General features: G+C 34.9%; 1 protein-coding gene across 3 annotated transcripts in view; it reads right to left on the bottom strand.

The window, feature by feature from the left end:
• Positions 1-26055, bottom strand: part of CAMSAP2 (calmodulin regulated spectrin associated protein family member 2) — a 117909-nt gene that overhangs the window by 27119 nt on the left and 64735 nt on the right. For 2 of the 3 annotated variants that reach the window (XM_044267562.1, XM_044267561.1), the window contains exons 3-7: positions 19846-20007; positions 14311-14394; positions 3891-3923; positions 1004-1145; positions 562-701 (exon numbers count right to left, since the gene is read on the bottom strand). In XM_044267562.1, coding sequence (XP_044123497.1) covers positions 562-701; positions 1004-1145; positions 3891-3923; positions 14311-14394; positions 19846-20007 — 561 coding nt within the window. The remainder of the gene's footprint in view (positions 1-561; positions 702-1003; positions 1146-3890; positions 3924-14310; positions 14395-19845; positions 20008-26055) is intronic. The other variant, XM_044267563.1, reaches the window with a different exon arrangement.

The raw sequence follows: 26055 nt of genomic DNA, 5'->3' as shown, positions 1-26055 counted from the left end.
GATATTCTGAAGCAAGGGAACAAATTCATAAAACTGAATTCCTTTTTAAAAAGGTTCATTTCCAGACTATTTTAATATTTTCCTTTCCCTCTTTCTTTCTCTAGGTTTTATCTCAATTCTTGGGACCTTAAGGATTCCTTCTTCCCATAGTCCACAGTCCTGCTGAATGCTAAAAGTGACCGGAACTTCCTTCATGCTCCCAGCATACCATAATAGCATCTGTCTAAGATTCATGTAGTGACTTATCCTCTATTTTACTAACTTTAGGACAACAGGTCAGTTTTGTACCACAACTTTTCAGTTTAGCTCTGTATTATAAGAGAAACCCATAGCTAACAGTGTATTAAAATCTAAAATAAGCAGAAAAATAAAACTTTTTTCAAAAGCTTATTTGACTGATATTATAATTTATAAACTTACAGTGACTATGACATTTATAGATCTAGTTACATATATATTTTTAATATAGTTACATATATATTATATGATCTAGTTACATATATATTTTTTCAAAAGCTGAAAGCAAAACAAAACAAAACCACCAAGAATTATTTAATTTACCTTTATGGATGAAGCAGCATACAGCATATCTTCCAGAGTGAAATGGCAACACTGGTTCAAATATTCTTGGCAAAATTCTTGAATCAGCTGCAGATTATACAGGCTATCAGCCAAAGACATGGTTTCTTTCAAACAAATATCTTCAAATAGGAAAAGAGCAAGGTGATGACTGTGGGTTAATTTGATAACATACATTTCATATCATTTTATAATTAGTGGCTTAGTACAAACACATATTTATGTGGAATCTGTTTTACATACACTTACAAATAAAGGGGCCTCTACACAGAAAGACTTGCACTGTTTTATTCAACTACCTTCCCCGGGATTATATGTAAACTTTTTTTTTTTTTTTTAAGCCTTCATTACTTATTAAATACTGTTTTCTCAATATTTGTCACCATCTATCTACAGCCCACAAATATTTCGCTGCGACACTTACCCTCTATTCTCACGACACCAGGACAGTAAAAGTGAATAAGAGCGGCTAACGCACAGCCGTCTGTACCATCTTTCAACAAATTTTCTACCAATGGAATGCAAGGCAGTTGCTTGAGCAATGTTTGCTCCTTTCTGTAACGAGCCTATAATATTAAAAAAAAGAGAGAGATAAAATAAATAAATACTAAACATAAGGAAAAAACTGTCACTGTAGAGTCTAATGCACTAGTAATAAACATCAAGAAAAATGAGAACTATTCAAGCAACATCCTTCTTTTCTAAATAATACTAGACATTACCAAAGTCAAATACAGAGCAACAGCTTTATAGTTTCAAAGTACTTAGTACAACATTATATTGCCAATTTACATGAAATGAACTTTAGGCTAAATATTTAAATATAAAAGCATCATAAAATGGGTTCTGAACATTTTACATCCAAAGCATCGTTCTGTTCTTTTGTAGATAATAAAATTCATTTATTTTAATGTTGGCCTTAACTTAGACCACAAGTTCTTATATGCAAAGAGCAAGAGTACTATTGGAGCATAAAGAATTACAAGAATTCTCAAAATTGGGAAGCAGGTATAAGAATACAATACTATTCTTACAGAAAATCTGACTATAAGAAACATCACTTTCAGTAACTAGAATATCACCAAAATATTCTGGTTTGGCATTAAGATAATATAAATAAAATGTAACACCTTTGAAACAAAAAAACAACCCAATGAGGGTTAGGGTTAGGGTTAACAGAGCAAATACAAGGATTTCTGCTCCCCCTCAGAAAAACAGAAGAAATCTTTGTTTTTTAAAGATTGCTTGGTGTGACTGTATACAAATTTCTAAGACAGTTCTCTAGAAATGAGACATGCTCTTAAATCAGACTACCTAGGTTCAAATCCTGTTCTGACACTTACTAGCTCTGTAATCTTGGACAAATTACTTAAACTCTCACTTCTCAGTTTCCCCATCTGTAAAATGGGGATAATAATAGTACCTACTTGATAGAACCACTGAAGGATGAAGTAAGGAGATGCCCATAAAATTTATAAGCACACTGCTGGGAACACAGCAAGGGATAACTAAAGGCTGGTCAGTTACTAGCTGTCAGCTCTCCTACAGCCAAGAAAATAATGCTAAAGACTTAATGAAAATGCATATTGAAGTATTTTATTAGAAAAATTTATGATTAAATTGGTTCCTGATATTTCAAGGTTTTTAATCAAAACTAATTTTTCTTCTAACTCTATCTGGTTATATATATTTTAATAACTATAATTATGAAATAAAATACTTCTGTGAGAATAAAAACAAAAATAATTTACTGAAAGAGAACATTTACTAACTGGTGGTGAAGTTAAACTTCCTTTAAATGCTATCCCTCAGAAAAGTACATGCATTAATGAAGAAATAAGTATTTATTCCTATTTCTCTCTGGCTACCCAAGAACAAGACGGATGGAACATTTTTTTCCTCTTGAAGATATCAGAGAGCTTGTTCTTCTTCATTAGTGCACACTAGACATCTCTATTTAACGGTATGTTCCAAACTCAAAAGTATCTACATTCAGAAAAAAATTATGTATATGCACTATATAAATTCCTTGATTACTGATTTTAGTATCTTTAGAAACCCGTTAATCGAGTTAGAGTTAAAAGAGTTTAGAAACTGCTAATAGAGTTTAAAATTCAACCATGAAAAAAGAGCAGAGAAGTAGTAAAGGGGAGGGTGAGAAAAAGAAGAAATCAACCACTAGCATCTTCTAGCCTTAAGTTACCCTTCTCATATTTGGTAAGCCACAGTTCTAGATCCTTAGATTCCTTTCCCTGGCCAGCTAGAAACAAAACAGTCTCCGTCTTGGAAATCCTCTAAATTGGCTGGGTGGGCTCATTCCCAAACTTCCCAGCTCCCTAGGAGCAGCCTGTTTTCACCCTATAATCTGAACTGGACTGAGTTGAGCGCCCAGGGTCATGGAATAAAGAACCGAATTGTGATTTGTCCTGCTGCTCTCTGCCAAGCAGCACTTCTATTCAAGGCACACACTCACACAGACTAATGAGGCTTTAGCAATAAATGTGGATGATTTAGAACAGACTATCAGGGATTTCTGAGCGGCATACTAAAAACTTTTCCTGAAGATTATATCCTAAAAGATGTACCAGGTAAATAAACTTCTGAAGTCATGTACAACTCTTATTTGCAGTTCATAAAAGTTGTCATCTTTTATACTTGATCTTCTATGGTTTTATAAACCTGCTGTATGGAAACATTCCCTGTTCCTTCTTTAAACTGAGAAATCTGGTATTTAAAAGGGGCATCATATTTTCTAACTTCCAAAACGACAGTGTATTTCTAAGTTATATACTTATTTCTGAGGGTATAAAATACTTAAGTGGTCTAACCACCCAGATTTAATTTTTAAGGAACAGACCTTCAGGTCAAATCAGAACTGAATATAGTTTAGGTCTAATACTGGTATGGCCACTAAGAAAATGTCACTTTTTTAATCACACAAAAAGTATACCCTTAAAAAAGGGTATAGATAATTTACATATGTAATTCAGATCTACTTTTCCTAAAGTTATTAGAACTAGTAAGAATCTCTATCCATACATGTTTTTAACCTAGTTATTAACAGTCTGTAAATATCAATAGGACTAATGAAAGAATGCTTATGCTTTAAACTATTTTTAAAGCTTCTAATCCAAACTTTGGCTAGATTTTTTTAATCTTTTTACTTTATATTATGGTCAAATACCTTAAAATCCAATCTCAATGCAGCAACTAACAGAATTATATGAAATGACTATACCAGGGAGACACAAACAATACCATTCTACAATTACAATTCTGGAGAGCAAACTGAAGTAGCTGGGCAAACTTACTGGAACCAGTTTCCAAAACCATTTGGAAGGAGACTTCAGAGGAAGCAGCAGGGGGAAAAAAGGGAAAGCAAAAGGTAAAGGGAAAATTCATCAGAATGATTTTCAATTAAAAAGTGACAATAAAGCTTCTCATAGTGGAGTTCCAAGTTTATAGTTCTCATAATACTTTTTAATGTTAATTAAGGTTTAAAAATATATAGGTTCCTAATGATAAAGACTTCCACCTTCTCCTCCCCTCATCTCCTCTCCCAACACAACAATTCATTTTTCAGATACTCAGGATAGTCTGTATACTTTGGCAGCAAAGAATTTTATTTCTAGTTCTAGAGTCACATATCATATTAAAAAGTAAATCTGTATCACAAAAGGGAAGTAGAAAGATCAGGGCTGGATATGCAGTCACTATAATGCTTAGACTTTAGTAAACCAAGTCTGATATGGCTGTGTTTCCTTCCAAAGAGAAAAGAAGAAAGACTCTATCAATAAGTGTACGAATAAAGCAAATAGCATTGTAGACCTGAACAAAATAATTTCTTTCCACTATATGAAGAATTTCTTTTAATTAATGGGATAATTGACAATTCTTACTAAGATTTTTACAGTCTCTAAAGCAAGTACTTACATAAAGAGTGTTATTAATTTTACTATCTAGAGGTATACCAAAGTATATAATTTTACTTCTTTAAAATAATGAATAAACTCATAATTTCAGTCAATATGAACTAATAATTTGATTATCTTTGTACTTTCTAGCACAATTTCTAAGGGCTTGAATAAACACTTATTGAATGAACCAAACTAAATGGGGTCTGAGTTAAAATTCATATTCAACTTTTAGGTAGAAAGTTTATTCTGCAGGGGTGCCTGGCTGGCTCAGTAGTTAGAGCATGTAACTCCTGATCTTGGGGTTTTGAGTTCAAGCTCCACATTGGGTGTAGGAATTACTTAAAAATAAAATCTTTAAAGACAAGTTTTTCCTATATAAAATTAACTGTAAAAATAAGATTATTTGGAAAATAACAAATAATTTCAAGAACTTTAAGAATCAGAAAAAAGTCACCTCAAGAATCAGAAAAATACCAACTTTCCATAGAGATAACATGTCCAATAAGTTTTCCTTATTGCATTAGGAAAAAATAACCTTAATAATTTTGTTGCATGTATTTTAGTTTCTCATTTAACCAGAAGTTTTGGGCAGTTGCAGTTATGATAACCATAAAAAGTACAAAAGAACAGGAGCAAAGGAAGCCACTGAGAATGTGTCAGGATCCCGATGTATAACCGAAAATTTCAAAAACAGGGGTTTTCTTGTTTTTGAGACTAGAAAATTTCATTATACACAAACTGATACCAAGAAATTTATTGGGAACTATTAAAACAGGAGATATGCAAAGCAGTCTCTGATGGTTCTATATATCTCTCTCTATATATTTTGTAAAATATTCAATAGGACTTTTTACTAATTCAGATGCCCTGGCCTTCCTCCCACCTCTCCACTGACCTAACTTAGTGATAGCAATCCTACTAAGGAGAAAGGAAAACCATTTGGATTGCCTAGCTGAAGGAAATGGGACTAAAAAAAGTAGATATACTAAAAGAACAGATACATATCTATGCTATTCATGCTTTATAAACACATGCTTTCATAAGCTCAAATATACGCAAAACCTCCTTGTTGAAGAAGGATAACTATATTTCTGAAGTGAACAGCAATTGCCCCCCCTCCTTTTAATTTTCAGAGAACAACTAGGCAAACTGTAACCTCAAATCCTGTTTTAAGATAAAATTATGAGACTGAAATGTTTTTAAAAGGCCACAGACAACTGGTGAAAATTTTTTTATTAAGTTTTTACTGATGACAAAGACCAAACTGGGCAGTTCCGATTTTCTGGAATAATTCGATTTTCCAGCAATCCTTTCTACTGTCTTCATCACACATTTGGCTCACCCTTAATTGTGGTTAGTTGTTTTAGGTCTTGCCATTAACACTCCCCAAACAGTTCTATGTCTTCCCCTGGGTATCCACAATCACTCTGGGATTTGGGATAGTTCCTGAACTACTTCTGGGTGCTCTCGAGACACTTTGGGAGGATGCTGGTTTGACCTGGCTATTACTGGAAACCTTATGAAGCTAGAATTTATTAAGGAATTAATCATAGTGTGACCTGTCACCTCATAAGCCATTAGACTTAAGAATCTCTTTACTGCTGTAGGTCCAAAAGTTGTGCTGAATTGCCGACAGGAATGTAAAATGGTACAAACTCCTTTGGAGAAGATTTTGGCACTAGCTACCAAAATGATACAGGTATTTACCCTTCAATCTAGCAATCCAATTTCTATGGAATTTATCCTGAAAATTCAAGAATACAAAAGGATATTATTCTTCGTAGAGTTATTTGCGATTGCAAGATACTGAAAATTACTTAAATGCCCAAAGGAAAGTGGTTAAAAAAACTATGGTACATACACAAAACAGAGTACTATGCTGCTTCAAAAATATGAGGAAGATATCTAGGGATTATATGCAGTAATTTTCAGGATATACTGTCACTGAAAAATACAAATTGTGAAATATTAAATATGTTTTGTTAGAGGAGAAAAAAACTAAACATATATATACACATATGTATATGTATATGTATATGTGTGTGTGTGTGTGTGTGTGTGTGTGTGTATGCTTACTTCTATAAAGACAAAAACAAGAAGGATAAACCAACTTGTTACCTATAAGGGTTGGCGGGAAGAGTTAAGGGGAGGGGCTGATACTTCTTTGAGTATAACTTTTGCATAGTTTTGACTTTGGAATTATATTAATGTTTTACATATTCAAAAAATGAAATTAAATCATCAAGGATGGAGCAAAAAGCCCACAAAAACTAAATGAAAACAGAAACCAACAAAACCAAATACATTTCAAAGGAATAACAGAACTACAATGAAGTGGTGTGTGGGGGGGAACCCAAGTAATTTCAGAACACAGCATTTTGACCATACATCATCAATCAAAAGAAAAAGGAATTACATTGTATCTATATGAGATGATGGTTAGCTAAACTTATTATGGTAATCATTTCACAGTATGTATAAGTCAAATAATTATGCTATATACCTTAAACTTATACAGTGTTGTATGTCAATTATATCTCAATAAAACTGGAAAACATATGAAAGCATTAAAAGGATAAAATAAACCCAAAAAACTCAAAAAGAAAAAGGAATTGCAAACAAATCTTAAGCTCTTTAGTGGGTTTCTTTTTCATCTTGGTTTACATGTAGCAACTCTGAAGCTATTTTATTTGTACTCTAAGATTGGGCAACAGTTAACACCATTAAACAATACAGGCTTGAACTGCACGGGTCATTTACACGTAGGTTTTTTGTTTTCTTTTGTTTTGTTTGATAAATATAGTACAGTCTTGGAAACATATTTTCTCTTCCTTATGATTTTAATGCCATTTTCTCTAGCTTTACTGTAAGAATACAGTATAAAATACATATAACACACAAAATGTGTGTTAATTAACCATTTATGTTATTGGTGAGGCTTCCAGTCTACAATAAGTTATTAATAGTTAAGTTTCTGGGGAGTCAAAAGTTATAACCAAATTTCCAACTGCATGGCACCCTTAATCCCAGGTCAACTGTAAATATCAATGTCCTCTCAAATTACTTATTATAAAAGTAAAAATAATAACCATGAAGTTAAGAAGCCAGACAATATCTTAACCAAGTGATCAAAATTAACATCACCTAGCAGAGAGGCAAATGGAGAACATGTGCCTCTGGATAGAATACGGTCAGAAGGACACAATGCCAGTCTAAAAACCACAAACCTTAATTTAATTGTAAGGAAATACCAGAAAAAAACAAATTGAGGGATGAAAATGACCTGTATTCTTTAAAAATGTCAAGGTCCTGAACAAAAAAGAAAAGCTAAGGAACTATTCCAGTTTAAAGAAGACTAGAGATATGAAACTAAAGGTATTACATGACCTTGGACTGGATCTTGTACTGAAGAAAATATTATAATGTATAATTGAGTACAACTGGGACAAGCGACAAAACTGAAACACAGACCTTAAGACTGATCAACATATTATACTGACATTAAATCACCAGTACTTTGGTTATACAACAGCTTTGTTTTTTGGAAATACACACTGAAGTATTAAGGGGTAAAGGGATTTGATGTATGCAACCCTCTTTCAAATGTTTCAGAAACATTTACATATATATGTATTTGTGTGTGATGTATATATCTGTGTATGTGTATATACATGCAAACATACACACACAGAAAGTTAATGTGGCAAATGTTAAAAATTGATGAATCTGGGTAAGGAGTATACAGAGCTCTTTTTCTATCTTGAAACTTTTTGTAAGTCTACAATATTTCAAAGTAAATATTCTTAAAGCAGTATATTAAGTCTATACCAATCCAAATCTTTGTAGAATCTGTATCCAATTGCATAAGATCTATAGAGCTGTTAAAGAAATCTGATTTTTACAGCCCTCTCAAGCAAAGATGAAAATCATAGTACTGGGACATTTAACTAATATTTAAGTCTCTCCAGGGCAAGTAATTTTTTTTTTTTTTTTTTTTAGGGCAAGTCATCTTTATAAAATACTGCTTGGAGAAAAAAAAAATCATGGTACCATCTCTGAATTTTAAAAACACTTAAAATGGGGGCGCCTGGGTGGCTCAGTGGGTTAAGGTCTCTGCCTTCGGCTCAGGTCATGATCTCAGGGTCCTGGGATGGAGCCCTGTGTCGGGCTCTCTGCTCAGCGGGGAGCCTGCTTCCTCCTCTCTCTGCCTGCTTGTGATCTCTGTCTGTCAAATAAATAAAATCTTTTAAAAAAATAAATAAATAAAAGAAATACCACTTTGTTAAAAAAAAATGCTTAAAATGCCAAGTTCCTCTAAATGAGTTGATAATACAACAGGAGTATATTCTAGACTGGGCAGTTACTTTACCAGTAAGTGAGTCAACAACTTTGAAAAGAAAAGGCATACTGGCAATAGGTATAAAGAAATAAATGAATCAGCACTGACCACAAAAGTCCACACAAGAATAAACTGTAATTACAGAATAGGATCTTAGGGGCAGAATTCCTTAAAAATGATCTAATTTCAGCAGGTCAAGTCTTCACAACTATTTGAGTGAAACAATGGTATGAAAAAGAAACCAGATAAATCTAAGAGTGAATGCAAATGATGTATCTGAAAATGATGTCCTATATTAGGAGATATATATATACACACACACACACACACACACACGAATATATATATGAATGAAACAGACAATTACAAAATTGTAAGCTCTAAGTCAATGTTTCCCAAAGCATGCTCCAAATAACACTAATTTTACAGGATGTTAGTAGACATCATTCACAAAAGAAGTCCAAGATTAAACATGTTTGAGAAATAGCTAGACAGGCTTCTTAACTGGGCCTTCAATGTACTAAAATGGGCTGTTATCATTTTTAAAGGGGCATAGACAAGGCAGCATTTCCCAAAGGTATTTGACTTCAGAATCTTTTGGGGCACCTGGCTAGCTCAGTTGGTAGAGCATGCAACTCTTGATCTTGGGGTCAGGAGTTCAAGCCCTACACTGGGCACAGACCTTACTAAAAAACAAACAAAACTGGATTCAATAAAAACTTTTAAAAAACTGATGTTATTGAAAAAAGAATCTTTCAATTATTATCTCAGGTACTGTTTGAAGAAACAGAATTTATTTATTTATTTATTTTTAAAAGATTTTATTCATTTATTTGACAAAGAGAGATCACAAGTAGGCAGCAAGGCAGGCAGAGAGAGAGAGAGAGGAGGAAGCAGGCTCCCTGCTGAGCAGAGAGCCCAATGCGGGACTCGATCCCAGGACCCTGAGATCATGACCTGAGCTGAAGGTAGAGGCTTAACCCACTGAGCCACCCAGGCGCCCAAGAAACAGCATTTAAAACAAAAATGTTGGTCATAGTTTTTAATTGCTAAGGAACTTTGGTAAAAATAGAAATTCACAGGGGCTGAGGTAATCAAGCAAAGATGTGTAAGTGTTCACCTACTGTCTCACTGGGAAAAGTGTAGTCTACTTTCAGACTACACCTTTAAATGAAAAGCAGTTAGAGCTCAGTTAATATCCTTTCTCCACAGGTTATTCCCTCAACCAATTCCCAACCCTCTGTAAAATACCTCACCAGTATTTCTATTTTAAAAGTGGCAAGTATTACGCTGAAAAGACAGGTATCTTTAATACTGTGAGAAACAAACTTTACTCTCTATATTAGTACTGTAAATTTAAGAATAGAAACCATGAATTTGCAGCTATTTCAAAAATTAACCAAATAGTCTGTTTACTAATGCCCAAATATGTCTTTTACTTCATGTCCCCACTCATGTTATTCCCTATGACCTAGTGCCCTACTTTGCAAATACCATAAAACCTACTATGACCCTATTCAAATGCCATATTTTCCAGAAAACCTTCTTAGATATTTTACTCCCACAGTTACCATAACTCTACAAGTTACATATATATACTTATACATATAAAAGTTTATAATAATCAGCTACTTGCTATTTTCACTAACCATTTGCTTTGAACCCCTTACTTTTACTAATATATTAAGAAAGGAAAATTTGAGAATCATTTTAGTCATAGAATTTAGAAGCCATTTAATTCAACTTTTAAATTTTTACAGATAAAGAAAATGAGGCCCAAGAGGTTAAGTGTCATGGTAAAGGTCATGAAGTTAGTTAGTGGCAGAACTATTCTGACTTTAAGTTCATACTCATCTTTCCGTAGCACTTTGAACAAACTCCTTAAAAGAATGAATGTTGGACTCAATGTCATTAGCTATAAACTTTAGAGATCTTTTAAGTAGGGCTGCCAGATTCAACAAATAAAAATACGGGATCCTCGTGTATCTCACTGTGAATTTCTCTGAAATTCACATTTAACTGGGCATCCTACTTTAGAGTAAAAAGGAGTATTAGAGGAAAAAGAGCAACTTGAAAGAAAAACAGAAAATAACACTAGTAAACTGCTTAAACAAAACATTTTTCTAGGACATGGTACTATTTAAAATGTCTTCCTTTTAGGACACCAACCAAATCAACAATCAGAAATACATCATCAACAGATCTAATAACATCTAAAGAAATACATTTGGAATTCTAATTTTGGTCCAGCACTTATAATATACAGTGAAGTAAAAAGGGCCAGTCTCTAAAATCTATAAAGAACTTATCAAACTCAACACCCAAAAAACAAGTAATCCAATCAAGAAATGGTCAGAAGACACGAAGACATTTCTCCAAAGAAGACATCCAATGACCAACACACACACCAAAAAGTGCTCAAAAATCACTTGGCATCAGGGAAATAGAAATCAAAACCACATCAAGAAAATCAAAACCAAGTCAGGAAATGACAGGTGTTGGTGAAGATGTGGAGAAAAGGGAACATTCCTACACTGTTGGTGGGAATGCAAGCCAGTGCAGCCACACTAGAAAACAGTATGGCAGTTCCTCAAAAAGTTGAAAATGGAGCCATCCTATAACCCAGCAACTGCACTACTGGGTATTTACTCCAAAGATAGAAATGTAGTCATCTGAAGGAACACCTGCACCCCAATATTTATAGCAGCAATGCCCACAATAGCCAAACTATGGAAAGAGCTCAGACGTCTAACAACAGATGAATGGATAAAGATGTAGTGTGCGCACACACACACGCGCGCGCGCGTGCACAGGAATATTATGCAGCCATCAAAAATTGAAATCTTGCCATTTGCAACGAAGTGGATGAAACCAGAGGGTATTATACTAAGCGAAATAAGTCAATCAGAGAAAGATAATTATCATATGATCTCACTGATATGAGGATTTGAGAAACAAGACACAGGATCATAGAGGAAGTGAGGGAAAAATGAAACAAGATGAAACCAGAGACAGAGACAAACCGTAAGACACTCTTACTCTTAGGAAACAAACTGAGAGTTGCTGGAGAGGAGGAGGGTAAGGGGATAGAGTGGCTGGGTGATGGACAGTGATGGACAGTGTCCATCAATCCCAGTGTCCATCACTGGGAAGAATATGTGCTATGGTAAGCACTGTGAATTGTGTAAGACTGATGAATCACAGACCTGAATCACAGACCTGTACCTCCGAAGCAAATAATACATTACACGTTAGTTTAAAAAAATGAATAGGAATAAACCTGTAGTTCAAAAACAAAGAAAGAAAGAAAGAAATTATATGGACAATAATGCAGCATTTTTGGTAATGAGGAAATGTTAACTCACTAAATTAAAGTTTGAAGAAGTTAAAATAAATGCAATGCAAGTATCCCTCAACATATGCACATATTTTACCAAGATGGTTTAAAAAGAAGTTTCATAAAATAGATGTTATTGGACATCTAAGTTGAGAATAAGTAGATAAGGACAAAAGGTAAGAAATGTTATCATCCAAACAATGGGCTCTGGCTAAAGGTGGATAAATCAAAGACAACAACGCTAATCTGGGTTAGTAGGCCAGCAAGCTGGAGTAAGTGGGTGGCGTGGCAACTTCTTTCCACTTATATAGCAATAAGAAAGAACAAGTCATTCTACCTCTCATCCCTAAAAGGAGGAAAGAATCAATAATTCTGCTTTTATGGGAATAAAAATCAAGAATGAAGTGACTGAATTTCCAGCCAAACCAACCAGTTCAAATGCCAAAAATCTCATCATTAGGTAATAGAGATTTCTTTCCCTAGTTTACGCTGTCACAAAGTGGTTCTTCATAATGATGAGACCCCACACTTTGCAGTAAGACTCTGTAAAATTAACACAGTCTAGGTGAAATTTGCACAAAGATTCTAACAATTGGAAAAAAATCATTTGAAAATAAAAATATGTGTTGTGCTAAAATATGTATTAATCCAAATATTTTAAAAATGAATCACATTTACTTCTTCATTTACTCAATGATTCACTGAACAAATATTGGTTGTGAGGTTAATATGTGCAATTGCATAAGACTAAGCACTATTAAAACATCAAAATGTTATAATATGAGTAGTGCCCAGATTCCACTTTTTCTTAAAAGTCACTTGCTCTGTTTGGAATATAAATGGCATTTTTTTATTCCATAAAATTATGTTTATTGGGTCCTATGTCAGTAAACAATCCCCACGTACTTCATGATGTGTATGCAATACTACTGAATTTAATCATTATATTTAACAAACGAGATTTCTATGGAAAAAGGTCATCAGTGTTATAACTTAGGATGATACCATCTTAGCTTATGCCTGATTAGAGCCAGGAGCAAAACTGGGGCAAGGTTTTAACCCCTACAGGATGAGAAAGAGAGAAGGGAAATTAACAGGAAAGGACTCAGGGAAGAAAGGAAAGAGACAGGGACAGAAGCTGCTGGAAGTCAGGAAAATGGAGCATGTGATCAGGGGTGACAGAAAACAAAGACTTCCACTCTGATATACCTAATTTAGGAGAAAGGATGTCAACAAGGTTAGGATGAAGAGTCAAGTATGGACAGTATTTTCAGCAGCTAGTCAGTAAGCTAAATGAGGGAATCATTGTGATCCCAAAATAACAAATTTAGACACAATTTCAGGTGATCTCTTACAAATGTTTTCTACTGAAGTTGGTAATACACAAAACACCTTTCTTTTTCTTTCCTTTTTTCTTTCTCTTCTTATAGAGGTATCAATGACCTCATTAGACCAAAATGAATAGAAAAACTGTATAATAATAAAGAAACTTTAAATGATTCAACTGGAAAATAAGATCTCTGAATGCTTATAATTTCTTTCACCCCAATTCAAATGCTACAGAACATGTTTAAAGAGCTCTCACTGTTTTAAAAAATGTGATATACTATAGTACAGGAAATATACTTCTGGTCTTAGTGTATGATAAAAATACAAACTTTCAAAGAAGGAACCTCTAAAAGCCACAAGAATTTTGAAAGCATGAAAAAAATGAATCCATATTAATGTTTCTTCTTTCTTCATAGAATAACCATAATACACAACTTAACAATTCCTAGAATATATTTTAAAGGCCGGTCCTACTACAAGTCATTGTAAGGCTGATACACTGAAAATGTTTTCTTGTTGTTTCATACATTTTACCAAAGGCAAAGCCATTATTTTTGCCAAAAGTATTCCAGAAATTGAGTTCTAATCATTAAAAGTTTTTCCTAAACATCTTCATCTAATTAACCCTCATTTTGTACTTCTACTTACTTGGCATTTATGACAAGCTTTCTTAGGGCACAGTTAATACCACCAAAAAATAATTTTATGAATATATATATTTATTAATATCTGTATTTCCCAAACAATACATGTATGTGAACATACATAGTCTATCAATAAAGGCACCTTATTTTCTTTGAAACATATACCTTTTGACCTCCCGGAGCTTCAACTGCGTGATGTTCTTTCAATTTCTGTTCTTGTTCCATAATGTCTTTCAAATGTTCATTTACCTTAAAATATAAAAACACTAATTTGAATTTATATTCAAATATGACAGTAAAATAACACGCACCATAAAATGTCTGTGGTCAGATCTAAGATGTCAAATATTGGCACCACTTAAATAAGAAAATTTCATTTTCCCAACCAGAAAAAAAGAGTATTTTACAGGTGTTTTATTTGATATTCTTAAATTAATTTATTTATAAATTTGCTGAATATCTACTATATGTCAGGAGCTGGTTAGAGTTCTAGAGAAAAAAGGTACTCAATTTCCAATTTTAATGCTTACAAAACAAACTTTTTAAATTTTTATTTTCTTTAAAGATTTATTTATTTGAGAGAGAGAAAGTGAGCAGTGGGGAGGGGCAAAGGGAGAGAGAAGAGAGAAGCAGACTCCCTGTGGAGCAGGAAGCCTGACTCGGGGCTTGATCCCAAGACCCAGAGATGATAACCTTATCCAAAGGCAGACCTTAACTGACTAAGCCACCCAGAACCCCAACAAACTTTTTATTTAAAGATCTTATTTATTTATTTGAGAGGGAGAATGTAAGAGGGCACAAGCAGGGTGAGCAGCAGCAGCAGAGGAGAGAGAGAAGCCAGATCCCCAATGAGCAGGGAGCCCACTATGGGGCTTGATTCCAGGACCTTGAGATCATGATCTGAGCTGAAGGTAGACGCTTAACCAACTGAGCCATCCAGGCACCCCAACAAACTTTTTCACAAAAATTTTATTATCTCTTTAATGACTAGTAAATGGAAATTATTTTCCTTAAAATTAATGTTTTCATTTTCAATAAAAACACTGTAGGTTTTTTTTTAATGGCATGAAGCATTTATTTTATTATTTTTTCAATTTCAGTAGAGTTAACATTACGATACTAAATTAGTTTCACTTAGGAGTACAATATGGTGATTCAACAATTCTGTGTATGACTCTTGTGCTCATCAAGGTAAGTGTACTCTTCATCACCTTCACCTATTTCAACTATCCCCTCAACTCTTCTCTCTTCTGATAATCATCTGTTTGTCTCTATAGTTGAGTCTGTTTTCTGGTTTGTGTCCTTTTTTCCCTTTATTCTGTTTCTTAAACTCCACAAGTGAGTGAAATCATATGGTATTTGTCTTTCTCTGACTTACTTCACTTAGCATTATACTCTCTAGATCTATCCACGTTGTTGCAAAGGACAAGATTTCCTTCTTTTCTAATGGCTAAATAACATTCCTCTGTGTGTTTGTGTGACACACACACAGTAGAAAACACTTGGAATCAAGTTCTTAATCTATGATTTCATAGACTTGTCCCTGAATCATGAGTGGGTTTTACTGCCATCATAAGGCCACAGCTAAAACAGATGTAAAAATCTTCTCTATGAGAACTTTCTTGGGAGAAGGTCTAATTTATCTCCTATTACATTACTCAAACATCCATAATCTAGAAAGGTTAAGAAACAGTCTATATAGTACATAAAATATTTCTAAAGAATACTTTTAACAATTCTGGATTTTGAGCTAATGATTTTAAGGTCACTCTAGTAACAAAAAATAAATGTTCAAATTGTTTAATTATGGTACTCTGGAAAACATTAATGCCATTATCAACCACCATAACTCTAAACCCATAATTATCTGAACTCTTCTATTGCCCAGAATTCAGTTCAGTGGCTAAAAACAAATGGAGAGAGAGGGGGCCTGGGTGGCTCAGATGGTTAAGCATCTGCCTTTGGCTCAGGTCATGATTCCGGGGTCCTGGGATAGAGTCCCATATCGGGCTCCCTGTTCTTTGGGGAAAATGCTTCTCCCTTTGCCTCTGCCCCTCTCTCTCATGAATAAATAAAATCTCTCAAAGAATAAAAATAAAAACAAATGGGGAATTTAAATTTATGATAAAATTTTTATAAGGTTTTATTTATTTATTCATGAAAGACAGAGAGAGAGGCAAAAGGAGAAGCAAGCTCAAGGGAGGGAGATGTGGGACAGGATCCCAAATGATAGGATCATGACCTGAGCCAAAGGCGAGCCACCCAGGCACCCAATTTACGATAAATTTAATTAACAATAATCACTAAGAGTTTTTTCTATTCATGATATTTCTAAGGGGTTACAAGGGATTTAATCAACAGATTTATTTTAGTATATGAATATGCCATGCTGTAACATTTTGTAGTTAATCTCTTAGATCATCAATTTGGTTGTATAAAATACTCTAAGAGACAACAGAATTAGGAAAGACTTGGGTCTGAATCAAAACCTGTACTTACAAGCTATAACCTTAATAATTCCTTGATGCCTCTCAGCCTCAGATTTTAGTTTGAATAAAAGCTACCTCATAAAGCGGTTTGGGGTAGTATGGCTCTAAAATGGTCTCCACTAATCCCCTTGAATGAGAGAAGGACCTAATTTGCTTCTAACCAACAGAATACAAGTAAGGTGATAGGATATCATGTTAGTGATCATGTTACATAACATTCTAATTTCCATCTTGCTAGTCAACTCTCTTGCTGGCTTTGACGATGCAAGCTACCATGCTGGGAGCTATCCTATGGAGAGGCCCACATGGCAGGGAATTGTTAGCCTTGCCTCGACCCCAGAGGCAGTAAGAAACTGAGGCCTTTAAACTGCCTGCACTAAACCCTGCCAACAACCGTATGAACTTGGAAGTAGATCCTACCCATTAATTTTAAGATATACTAGCTTTTATTTATTTATTTTCATTTTAAAGTATAAAATAGTAGGGCTCCCAGCAGGCTCAGTCAGTAGAACACATGACTCGATCTCGGGGTTTTGAGTTTCTTCCTTTGAAAGAAAGGAACACGCCGAGTGAAATCTATGTTTCTACAGTTTTCTCCTCAATCCACACAATGCACAGTGGCTAGAACTCAAGCAGAAAACCAGTCTTGTTGGAATGAGGAACTGAGGGAGAAATCTGAGACTGTCAGAATGGCTAGACTTTGAGGAAGAGCATCCTGGGAAAGAAGGAATCACTACAAGGGAGACCCCAGCTCCATGTATAAACTGACATCAAATCCTTGGCTGAGCCCTGAACTATGCACATGTAGTAAAGACTCCAAGGAGCACAGAGGGGAAACAAGTGCTGGCAGGCTGAAGAAGCCACCTGCTACATAGGAGACCGGTGCGGCACTTGAGTCCTACCAACACCTTGGGTTCTCCGTTCAAACTTTAGAAGGGTCACACATGATTTAGAAGTAAAGACAGAATTTAAGATAAGTACAGAGAAGTATTACGGATTTGTCAAAATGGACACCATCTTCCAAACCAACTCGGGAATAATCTCAGGATAGTAATGGGGATGAGAGAGAGAGCAGAGAAGGCTAGCGAATGAGTAAACAACTCTTTAGAGAGGTTCTGTGTATGGATGAATGGGGTTTTATCTGGATGGGGAAGTTTTATTTTCCTCCTTATGGTTTATCTGATAAAACCCTAGATGAGCTGGGTTACCCACCTTCTCTCTAGGGTGCATCTATGGAGATAAGTATTACTGGAGAAATTTACACAAGGAAGTCAGTTTCACTTTAAATTTAGAAGTACACACTTCAAACGGACACTCAGGGCTTACTGCCAGGCCAAGAAGTGTGTCCATAAGAAGTTCACTTTCCCACATTTCAAGACAATTTCATCCTTTCTTCTCTAGTCCTCAAACTTTCCATAACCTATCCCTTCTTACTGTTAGTTGAGGACCCTGCCTCTCCTTTTTTGAGACTAGAGATGGGGAGCCATCAGGTGGGAATTTTTTCTTCTTGCCACCAAATCTGTAAACTTTCTGCATCAGTACTCCTTCTCTTTCTTTCTTTCCTGCTGTTAAAGTAGAGAAAGTCTCCTCTCCAGCACCCTAACAGAGGGCAGTTTCTCTTCACTTATTGCTCTGGAACTCTTTCTTTCTTTGTCACGGTGACTGATCCTCCACTTCGGTTCTTGTAAGTTTTCATGTGCGTATGAGTCATGGGAACTTGTTAAAATGCAGGCTCTGATTTGATGGGTCTGGGGTTTGGGTGGAGAGCAGGCATTTCTAAGAAGCTTCAGGTGCTGCTAATGCTACTGGTGTATGGACCACACTGTTATTCCCTCATTCTCCTGCATCATTCAGTTCTCCCTCCCTATTGGATCATTCTCACAAGAATACAGACTTTCTGTAGTGTTTCCCATCCTGATGAATAAAACTTCATTCTTGGATTCAAAAAATATTTACTCAACACTCACAGTGTATAATACCCTACTCTGAGTGCTGGGAATTATATTTATCTGATAAGAAATAATTATTAATAAATGTAATTATAGATGTTGCAGAATATACAGAAATCTATTTTAATCATTTTAACAGAATTTTTTTTTTTTAGTCAAAAGGTAATGGGAAATTTTAAGTAACTTGAACAACTTTACTTTTCATTTTGATTTAAAACAAAAACAGTAATGGAGTGTGCCTTAGTCTGTTCAGGCTGCTGTAACAGAAATAACCACAGAATAGGTAGCTTATAAACAACAGAAATTTTTTTTTTTAAATTTTTTTGGAAAAATTTTAAAAAATATTTTATTTATTTATTTGACAGAGATTACAAGTAGGCAGAGAGGCAGGCAGAGATGGGGGGGGAAGCAGGCTCCCTGCTGAGCAGAGAGCACAATGTGGGGCTCCATGCAGGGCTCAAGCTCAGGACCCTGAGATCATGACATGAGCTGAAGGCAGACACTTAACCCACTAAGCCACCCAGGTGTCCCTTTTTAAAAATTTTGTTTAAATTCAATTTAGCTAACATATAGTGTATTATTAGTTTCAGGAATAGAATTTAGTGATTCATCCATTGCATATAACACCAAGTGTACATTAGATCAAGTGCCCTCCTTAATGTCTCTCACCCAATGTCCCCCTCCCTCTTCCCACCTCCCCTCCAGCAACCCTCAGGCGGTTTCCCATAGTCAAGAGTCTCTTACAGTTTGCCTCCTTCTGTTTTTATCTTATTTTTCCTTCCCTGCCCCATGCTCATCTGTTTTGTTTCTTAAATTCCACATATGAGTGAAATCATATATTTGTCTATGACTGACTTATTTCACATAGCATAATACCCTCTAGTTCCATCCAGAAATTTATTTCTCATAAACCTGGATGCAGAGCATTCCAAGATCAGGGGACCAGCAGATTTGGTGTCTGGTGAGGGCCTGCTTCCTGGCCATCTCTTTGCTGTGACATCACAGAGCAGAAGGAGGCAGGGAGCCCCCCCGGGGCCTCTTTTATATGGGCATTAATCCCATTATAACTTAATCACTTCCCAAAGGCCTCACTTCCCAACATCATCACATTGGGGGTTAGGATTTCAACATAAGAATTTTGGGTAGAGAAAACCAGGAATGTGTGGCAGAGTGGCAGTGCATAATTGAGGATTTTAATTGAGGATAAATTGAGGAGTTTCTGGTTATGAAACTCATTTTTACTACAGTGAGTATATTCCTACCTTATTAATCCAGTACATGACAGCATCCTCAATATCATACGGCAGATCCGTGGCTTGAAAAAAAGCTGAATACTGTTGAGCACACGCAATTACTTTCTCTATACTGATCATTTCTACGGTATAAGCCATCATTAGCGTATCTATCATGGCCAAGTGAGCACTCTGCAAATATAAAAGAACACAGAGTTTCAAAATTACACTTAGAAACTGTTGTTTATATATTTTAAAGTGTTAATAATAATTCCTAACGAACAGTAACAGAACTAAAGACTACAGAAGACAAGCCTTAATAAGAAAGCACAAAATGAGAGATGAGCCAACTGAACCAAACTAATTTATCATTGAAATAATTATTGAGGATCCTTAAGACATTCATTATCTTCTACTCAGAGAATGTTCCTTTCCCCATTTTTCCTATTTTTAATAATGTTGTAGTCATTTATTCAGCAATACAACTTACAAACTTCAAGATACTATGTCTGGTGCGCCGATTATGAATGGTACTAGTCAATTTCCAATCTTTGACTATGCTTTTTCCCCAGGCTTCACATCCACATAGTAGAAGTTCCTAGATTCTACTTCCAAAATGTCTTTCAATCTACTGATTGCCACAGTGCCAGTGCAGACCATCAATATTTCCCACCCTTGAAGGAGACAAAGACCTCTGATTCTCCTGGCTCCAGCTTCTTCCTCATCCTATTCACCCAGCAGCCCAGGACTTCCAATCTTTCCTTTGCCTTTTTTATTTGTTGGTGTTGTACATGTTTTCTTGTTTTTAAACACAAAAGTATTATTACATGGTGATTCTTAAAAGTTCCAAACATTACAAAGTATATAAAGTAGGAATTACCTCTCTCCTAGTCCTCCTCCCCTAGCAACAGGTATAGTCTAGTATATATTCTTACAAAGACATTCAATGCACATCAAATAGGTAAATATTCACATTGTGTCCTCTTCTCTGGCATTACAAACAATGGTACAACATTATATTTCTCCAGAGGCAATTTTAAACTGGGGCTATTGGGTCCAAGAGCAACCACATTTTAAGTTTTCATAAATAACCACTGATCTGCTTCCTAGAAAGCTTGTGGCAACATTTATCTCCTGCCAAGAATGTTATCACTCTGCCTGTTTCCCCACATTTTTTGTCAACATATGACATCATTTACTTTTTATCATATGTATCAGTCTGAAAGGTTACAAAAACCCCACACTTGTTTGACTTTGCATTTCTCTGAAAGAGGATGAGCATCTTTTTACATGCTAAACAAAAAATTTGTATTTTTTCCTTGGAAAACTGCCTGCTTATATCTTTCACCTATTTTTCTTTTGGGGATGTTCATTTATCTTCATTTCTTGATTTGTGAGAGTTCTTTATATATTAGGAAGATTAGATCTTTATCATTCTGATAGCAAATACATTTTCCTAGTTTGCTTTGGATTTTCAACTTTATTTATAGTACGCTATAGGGAAGATCTAAACGTATTCTTGGTAAAAATCTATTGATCTCAATATTATGGCTTCAGAATTTATCCCATGTTTACAAAAGGCTTCCTCACCCCAAGAATATGGAAATATTGTCCTCTATTTTTTCTATTAACTTTAAACCTATCTAGAATTTGTTTCTGAAGACATAAACTAAGGCTAGTCATTTTTCCAAATCAGAGATTTCATCATATCATTCTCTCATGAAGTCTATCTCATTTACTTTATAGAAGTCTAAACTCCTTAACAGAGGTAAAGTTCTTTAATCATTGCCCTATCAGTCTAGCCTTATATTTTACCATTTCTTTCTCCCAATCCACACTCCTTTCAAAAGAGCCACAGAAGACTGCTGTTTCCCAAATCTGTCACCAACTTTCAGGTTTCTATGCCCTTGCTGTTGTCATCTTCTTTACAAATATATACTAAGTCCTGACATTGGCCTAATTGCCATCTTAATTCTAAAGGTTTTTTTCCTACTTATTTTCCAATCAAAATGACTCACTCTTCCTACAGAATGAGTAGAGGTTCCTACAAAATAGTTTGTACTTGCAGTAAATTTTGACTTATGTGAAGAAGGGCATGGGTACTGGTATTTTTAAAAAGCTCCCCAGAAGCCAGGGTTGAGAATCACTGACTATCTCACCGTAGTACGGTCACCTGTACACAACACTATTCTCCTAGTGAGAAAGTAGGACTTTTGAGGGCAAGGAGATATTTATCTTCATATTTCCTATACCTAACATGGTACCTGGCAACTAGTAAGAGCTGGAAAGAAGGAAAGAAGCAGGGTGTCTGGGGGGTTTAGTTGGTTAAGCGACCAACTCTTGATTTTGGCTCAGCTCATGATCTCAGTTCATGATCTCAAGGTCATGAGATTGGAGTGTGCTTAAGAGTCTCTGTCTTCTCCCCTTCTACCTCTCCCCATTCGCATGCTCTCTCCAAAAATCTAAATAAATAAAATTAAAAAGAAGGAAGGAAAGAAGCTAGTCTGTGTGTCACTGTAAGGAAGGAAGAGCTACCTTTACACTGGAGCTTAAAAAAGAGGGTTTTGACTAGGAGGTGATAGACTAGCCTACCAAAAAGTTAGCACTGTTTATACAAAGGCAGATACCTTATCTTAAGAATGGCAGTCATAAAACCAATGGTGATTCCTACTTAATAAGTCTAATTCATGTGCCAGATGCCATTCTAAGACTTCATTAATATATTAGTTCTTTCATTTCAAATCTTTTCTGAAATAAGGCTGGAAATAATATACATTTTCTATAACACAACTCTCTAAAGGAAGTATCATATACATTTTACATGTGAGGAAGCTGAAGTTCAGACAATGAAATATTTTGTCCAAACTTTATGTGCTCTTTCTACTTTTGTGCAGTTGGTAGAAATTAAATCATTTAGTTAGGCAAGAAATATTTTTAGAAATGATAAACACCATCTGCAAGAAAGAAAAATAAGCATCAATAATTGTTTCAAATTCAGAAATTTTCATATTCTTCCTTACCCGGGAAGTCTTTTCTGGAATGCTATGCCCAGACAGACCAGTTATTCCTTCAGACCTGAAATGGCACACTCAATCAATTTCCTTTCACTCAAATCATTTATCTGTGTGTCTTTTCTATTAAACTCTGGCCCTGGAGAGTAGAGATCCTGTCTTTTTTATCTTTGTTCCTAGCACAATGTTTTAAAAAGGAAAGCTCTTAGAAATTAGTATTTAATTAGTATTAAATTAATAATTAGTATTTAAGGGAATTAAAAGTTTTAGCATAACTCTTTTGAACAAAAATGTGGGAAAACATTTCAAGAGCCATAAAACTATTTGCATACTCTTTATCAAGATTCTTTCTCTTGGCAATTTATTCTACAGATATAATTTGAGAGTAAAAATAACTGTGAATGAAAGTGACCATTATATTATACATAACAAAAAGGAAGGAAACAATGTTACAACCATAATAAGTAATTTATAGTATCTTAAAATATTTAACAACAGGTGAAAATATGCACAATATTGAGTAGAAAAAAACAACACTGCTTATAATAATGTTCAGGATATATACACATGCATACATATATGTATATACATACATGTATGGATATACACATATAACATATATAAAACAGGAAGGGATAAGCTGTTAAAAAAAATTACTTAGAAACTACCTTATCACTGTATGCAAAAAAATGCATATAAAATCTAGCATTTACTTCAAAAAATTAGGAAACAGTAGAACTAATTGGTAATATTTTTTAAACGATTTATTTATTTATTTATTTGGCACACAGAGATCACAAGTAGGCAGAGAGAGAGAGGGAAGCAGGCTCCCTGCTGAGCAGAGAGCCCTATTCGGGACTCAATCCCAGGACCCTAAGATCATGACCTGAGCTGAAGGCAGCTGCTTAACCCACGGAGCCACCCAGGCACCCAGTAATACATTTTCAAAACAAAAACATTTTCTCATTTCACTAATTACTTAACTTCTACAAATTCAAAAATAAATTTTTATAAATACCACTCTTGTCCTTACAGTTATTTCTATATGATATTCAACCACTTTTAAACTAAAAATTTTCAAAATAAATGTGAAATAAATTCTAGTATTTTTTTACCTTCTAACGTTACTATATGAGATAGAGCTAAATTAAAAATTATGTAGAACAGAAAGAGAAAAGCTGCAAATAAAAAACTTAATACATAATATAAATAAAGCTGTAGATCAAGCTGCAAATACAAAAGTATATACATAATGTATCTAGAAAAGATCAATAATAAAAACAAAATAAACTCTAGGCTACAACCAGTATAGAGTAATTTATATCTCTAAATAAAACATACATCTATAATTTCTTACCTAAAACATTAAGATCAGAATAACAATGATAGCTAACACATAGTACCATGTGCCACGTAATGTTTTCAACATTTGTATTAAACTCATTTAATACAATCACCCTGTGAGAGGGACTATTATTATGCTTATTTTACAGATGATGAAACTGTGTAACCTGTTCAAGGTGAGTCAGGAAGAAGGCAGTGATGCAGGGATTCAAACCTAGAAGTCTGGCTCCATGGCCCGTACCACCTGACACCAGCAGGGAGACTCATCCCAATGCTACCCTCTCTGAGTCTGCGTATCAGTAGGAGGCGAGGCAGCAGTGGCAGAAGCAATAACAGCCACCACCAGGTGGCAGAGCGGAACATCTATGGGCCGTCTAAGAGCAGCAGTATTAAGACTGCTTACAGAATAAAAAGCAGTTCCAATGAAAAAGGAAAGGATACAGAATCCCAATGAATTTAACTTGACAGAGCTTAAAGTATCACACAAAGACCAATAGTAGGTTCTATATATGTGTTATACAAGTTATATTTTTGTTCTGTCCAATCAGTGGAGACTAGATAAAATGAATTACATTTACATATTAGAAATTAAGTTAAAGCTATGACATAAGGAAGAGAGCTTAATTAAGTGTCATATATTAGTAAGACAGAAGTTCTAGTATTGCATGCCTCTTATTATTCTTGTATCAGATTCAGACACAGAACTTAAAAAAAAAAAAATTCCTAAAAAGAAGCCAGGCTTTGCTTGGCCTACTGTGATACAGTGGCTCTAACACCTACCATGCCCAAGCAGTCCTAGAGGGAGATGGGAGGGAGCAAAGACTTAACAAATCAATCATGAACATTATGTTTTTGAATTATTCTGCTAAAATGATATGCACAGCATATACATATCTGACCACGGTTTCTCAAAATTAATTCCAATTCAGAAAATTATACCTTGCATATTATTTATTTTTAAAACAGGTTTACTGTATGTTTCATTTATCTTTAGTTTACATGGAGATAAAAGTAAAATAGCACTAAATCTACTGAAATATCACTACACATCCATTAGGACGGCTATAATTAAAAAGTCACATAGTAACAACTGTTGGCAAAAACGTAGGGAAGTCAGAACCCTATACCCTGCTAGTAAAAACATAAAATGATACAGCTGTTGTGCAAAACACTTTGGCAGTTCCTCAAAGAATTAAACAAAGAATTACCATTTGATCAATTCTACCTTTAGGTGTATATATATCATATATAATATAAATAAGTAAAACCACATATATAAAGAAATAAAACCACAAAACCTGTTCACAAACATTCGTAATAGCCAAAAAGGTAGAAACAACCCAAATGTCCATCAACTGATGAATGGATAAACAAAATATAGATATTCCATACAACAGAATACAACTCAGCAATAAAATAGTGATATATACAAATAGAATACAACTCAGCAATAAAATAGCGATATATACAACACAGATGAACCTTGAAAACAATATGCTAAGTAAAAGATGCCAACCTCGGGCGCCTGGGTGGCTCAGTGGGTTAAGCCGCTGCCTTTGGCTCAGGTCATGATCTCAGGGTCCTGGGATCGAGCCCCGAATTGGGCTCTCTGCTCAGCAGGGAGCCTGCTTCCCCCTCTCTTTCTCTGCCTGCCTCTCTGCCTACTTGTGATCTCTCCCTGTCAAATAAATAAACAAATAAATCTTAAAAAAAAAAAAAAAGATGCCAATCTCTCTCTCTCACACACACACACAAATATATATTATTCTATTTACAGGAAATGTCCAAAATGGGCAATATATATAGATAGAAAATAGAAAAGCAGGTGCTCAGGGTTGGGGGTGGGAGATGGGGAGATAGGATGGTGATAGTAAAGGGTGTAGGG

The sequence above is a fragment of the Neovison vison genome, chromosome 10 (genome assembly GCF_020171115.1).
Source record: "Neovison vison isolate M4711 chromosome 10, ASM_NN_V1, whole genome shotgun sequence".
In the NCBI taxonomy this organism is placed as follows: domain Eukaryota; kingdom Metazoa; phylum Chordata; class Mammalia; order Carnivora; family Mustelidae; genus Neogale; species Neogale vison.
The sequence above is the reverse complement of the archived record's forward strand: the minus strand, read 5'-3'. Positions and strand labels throughout refer to the sequence as shown.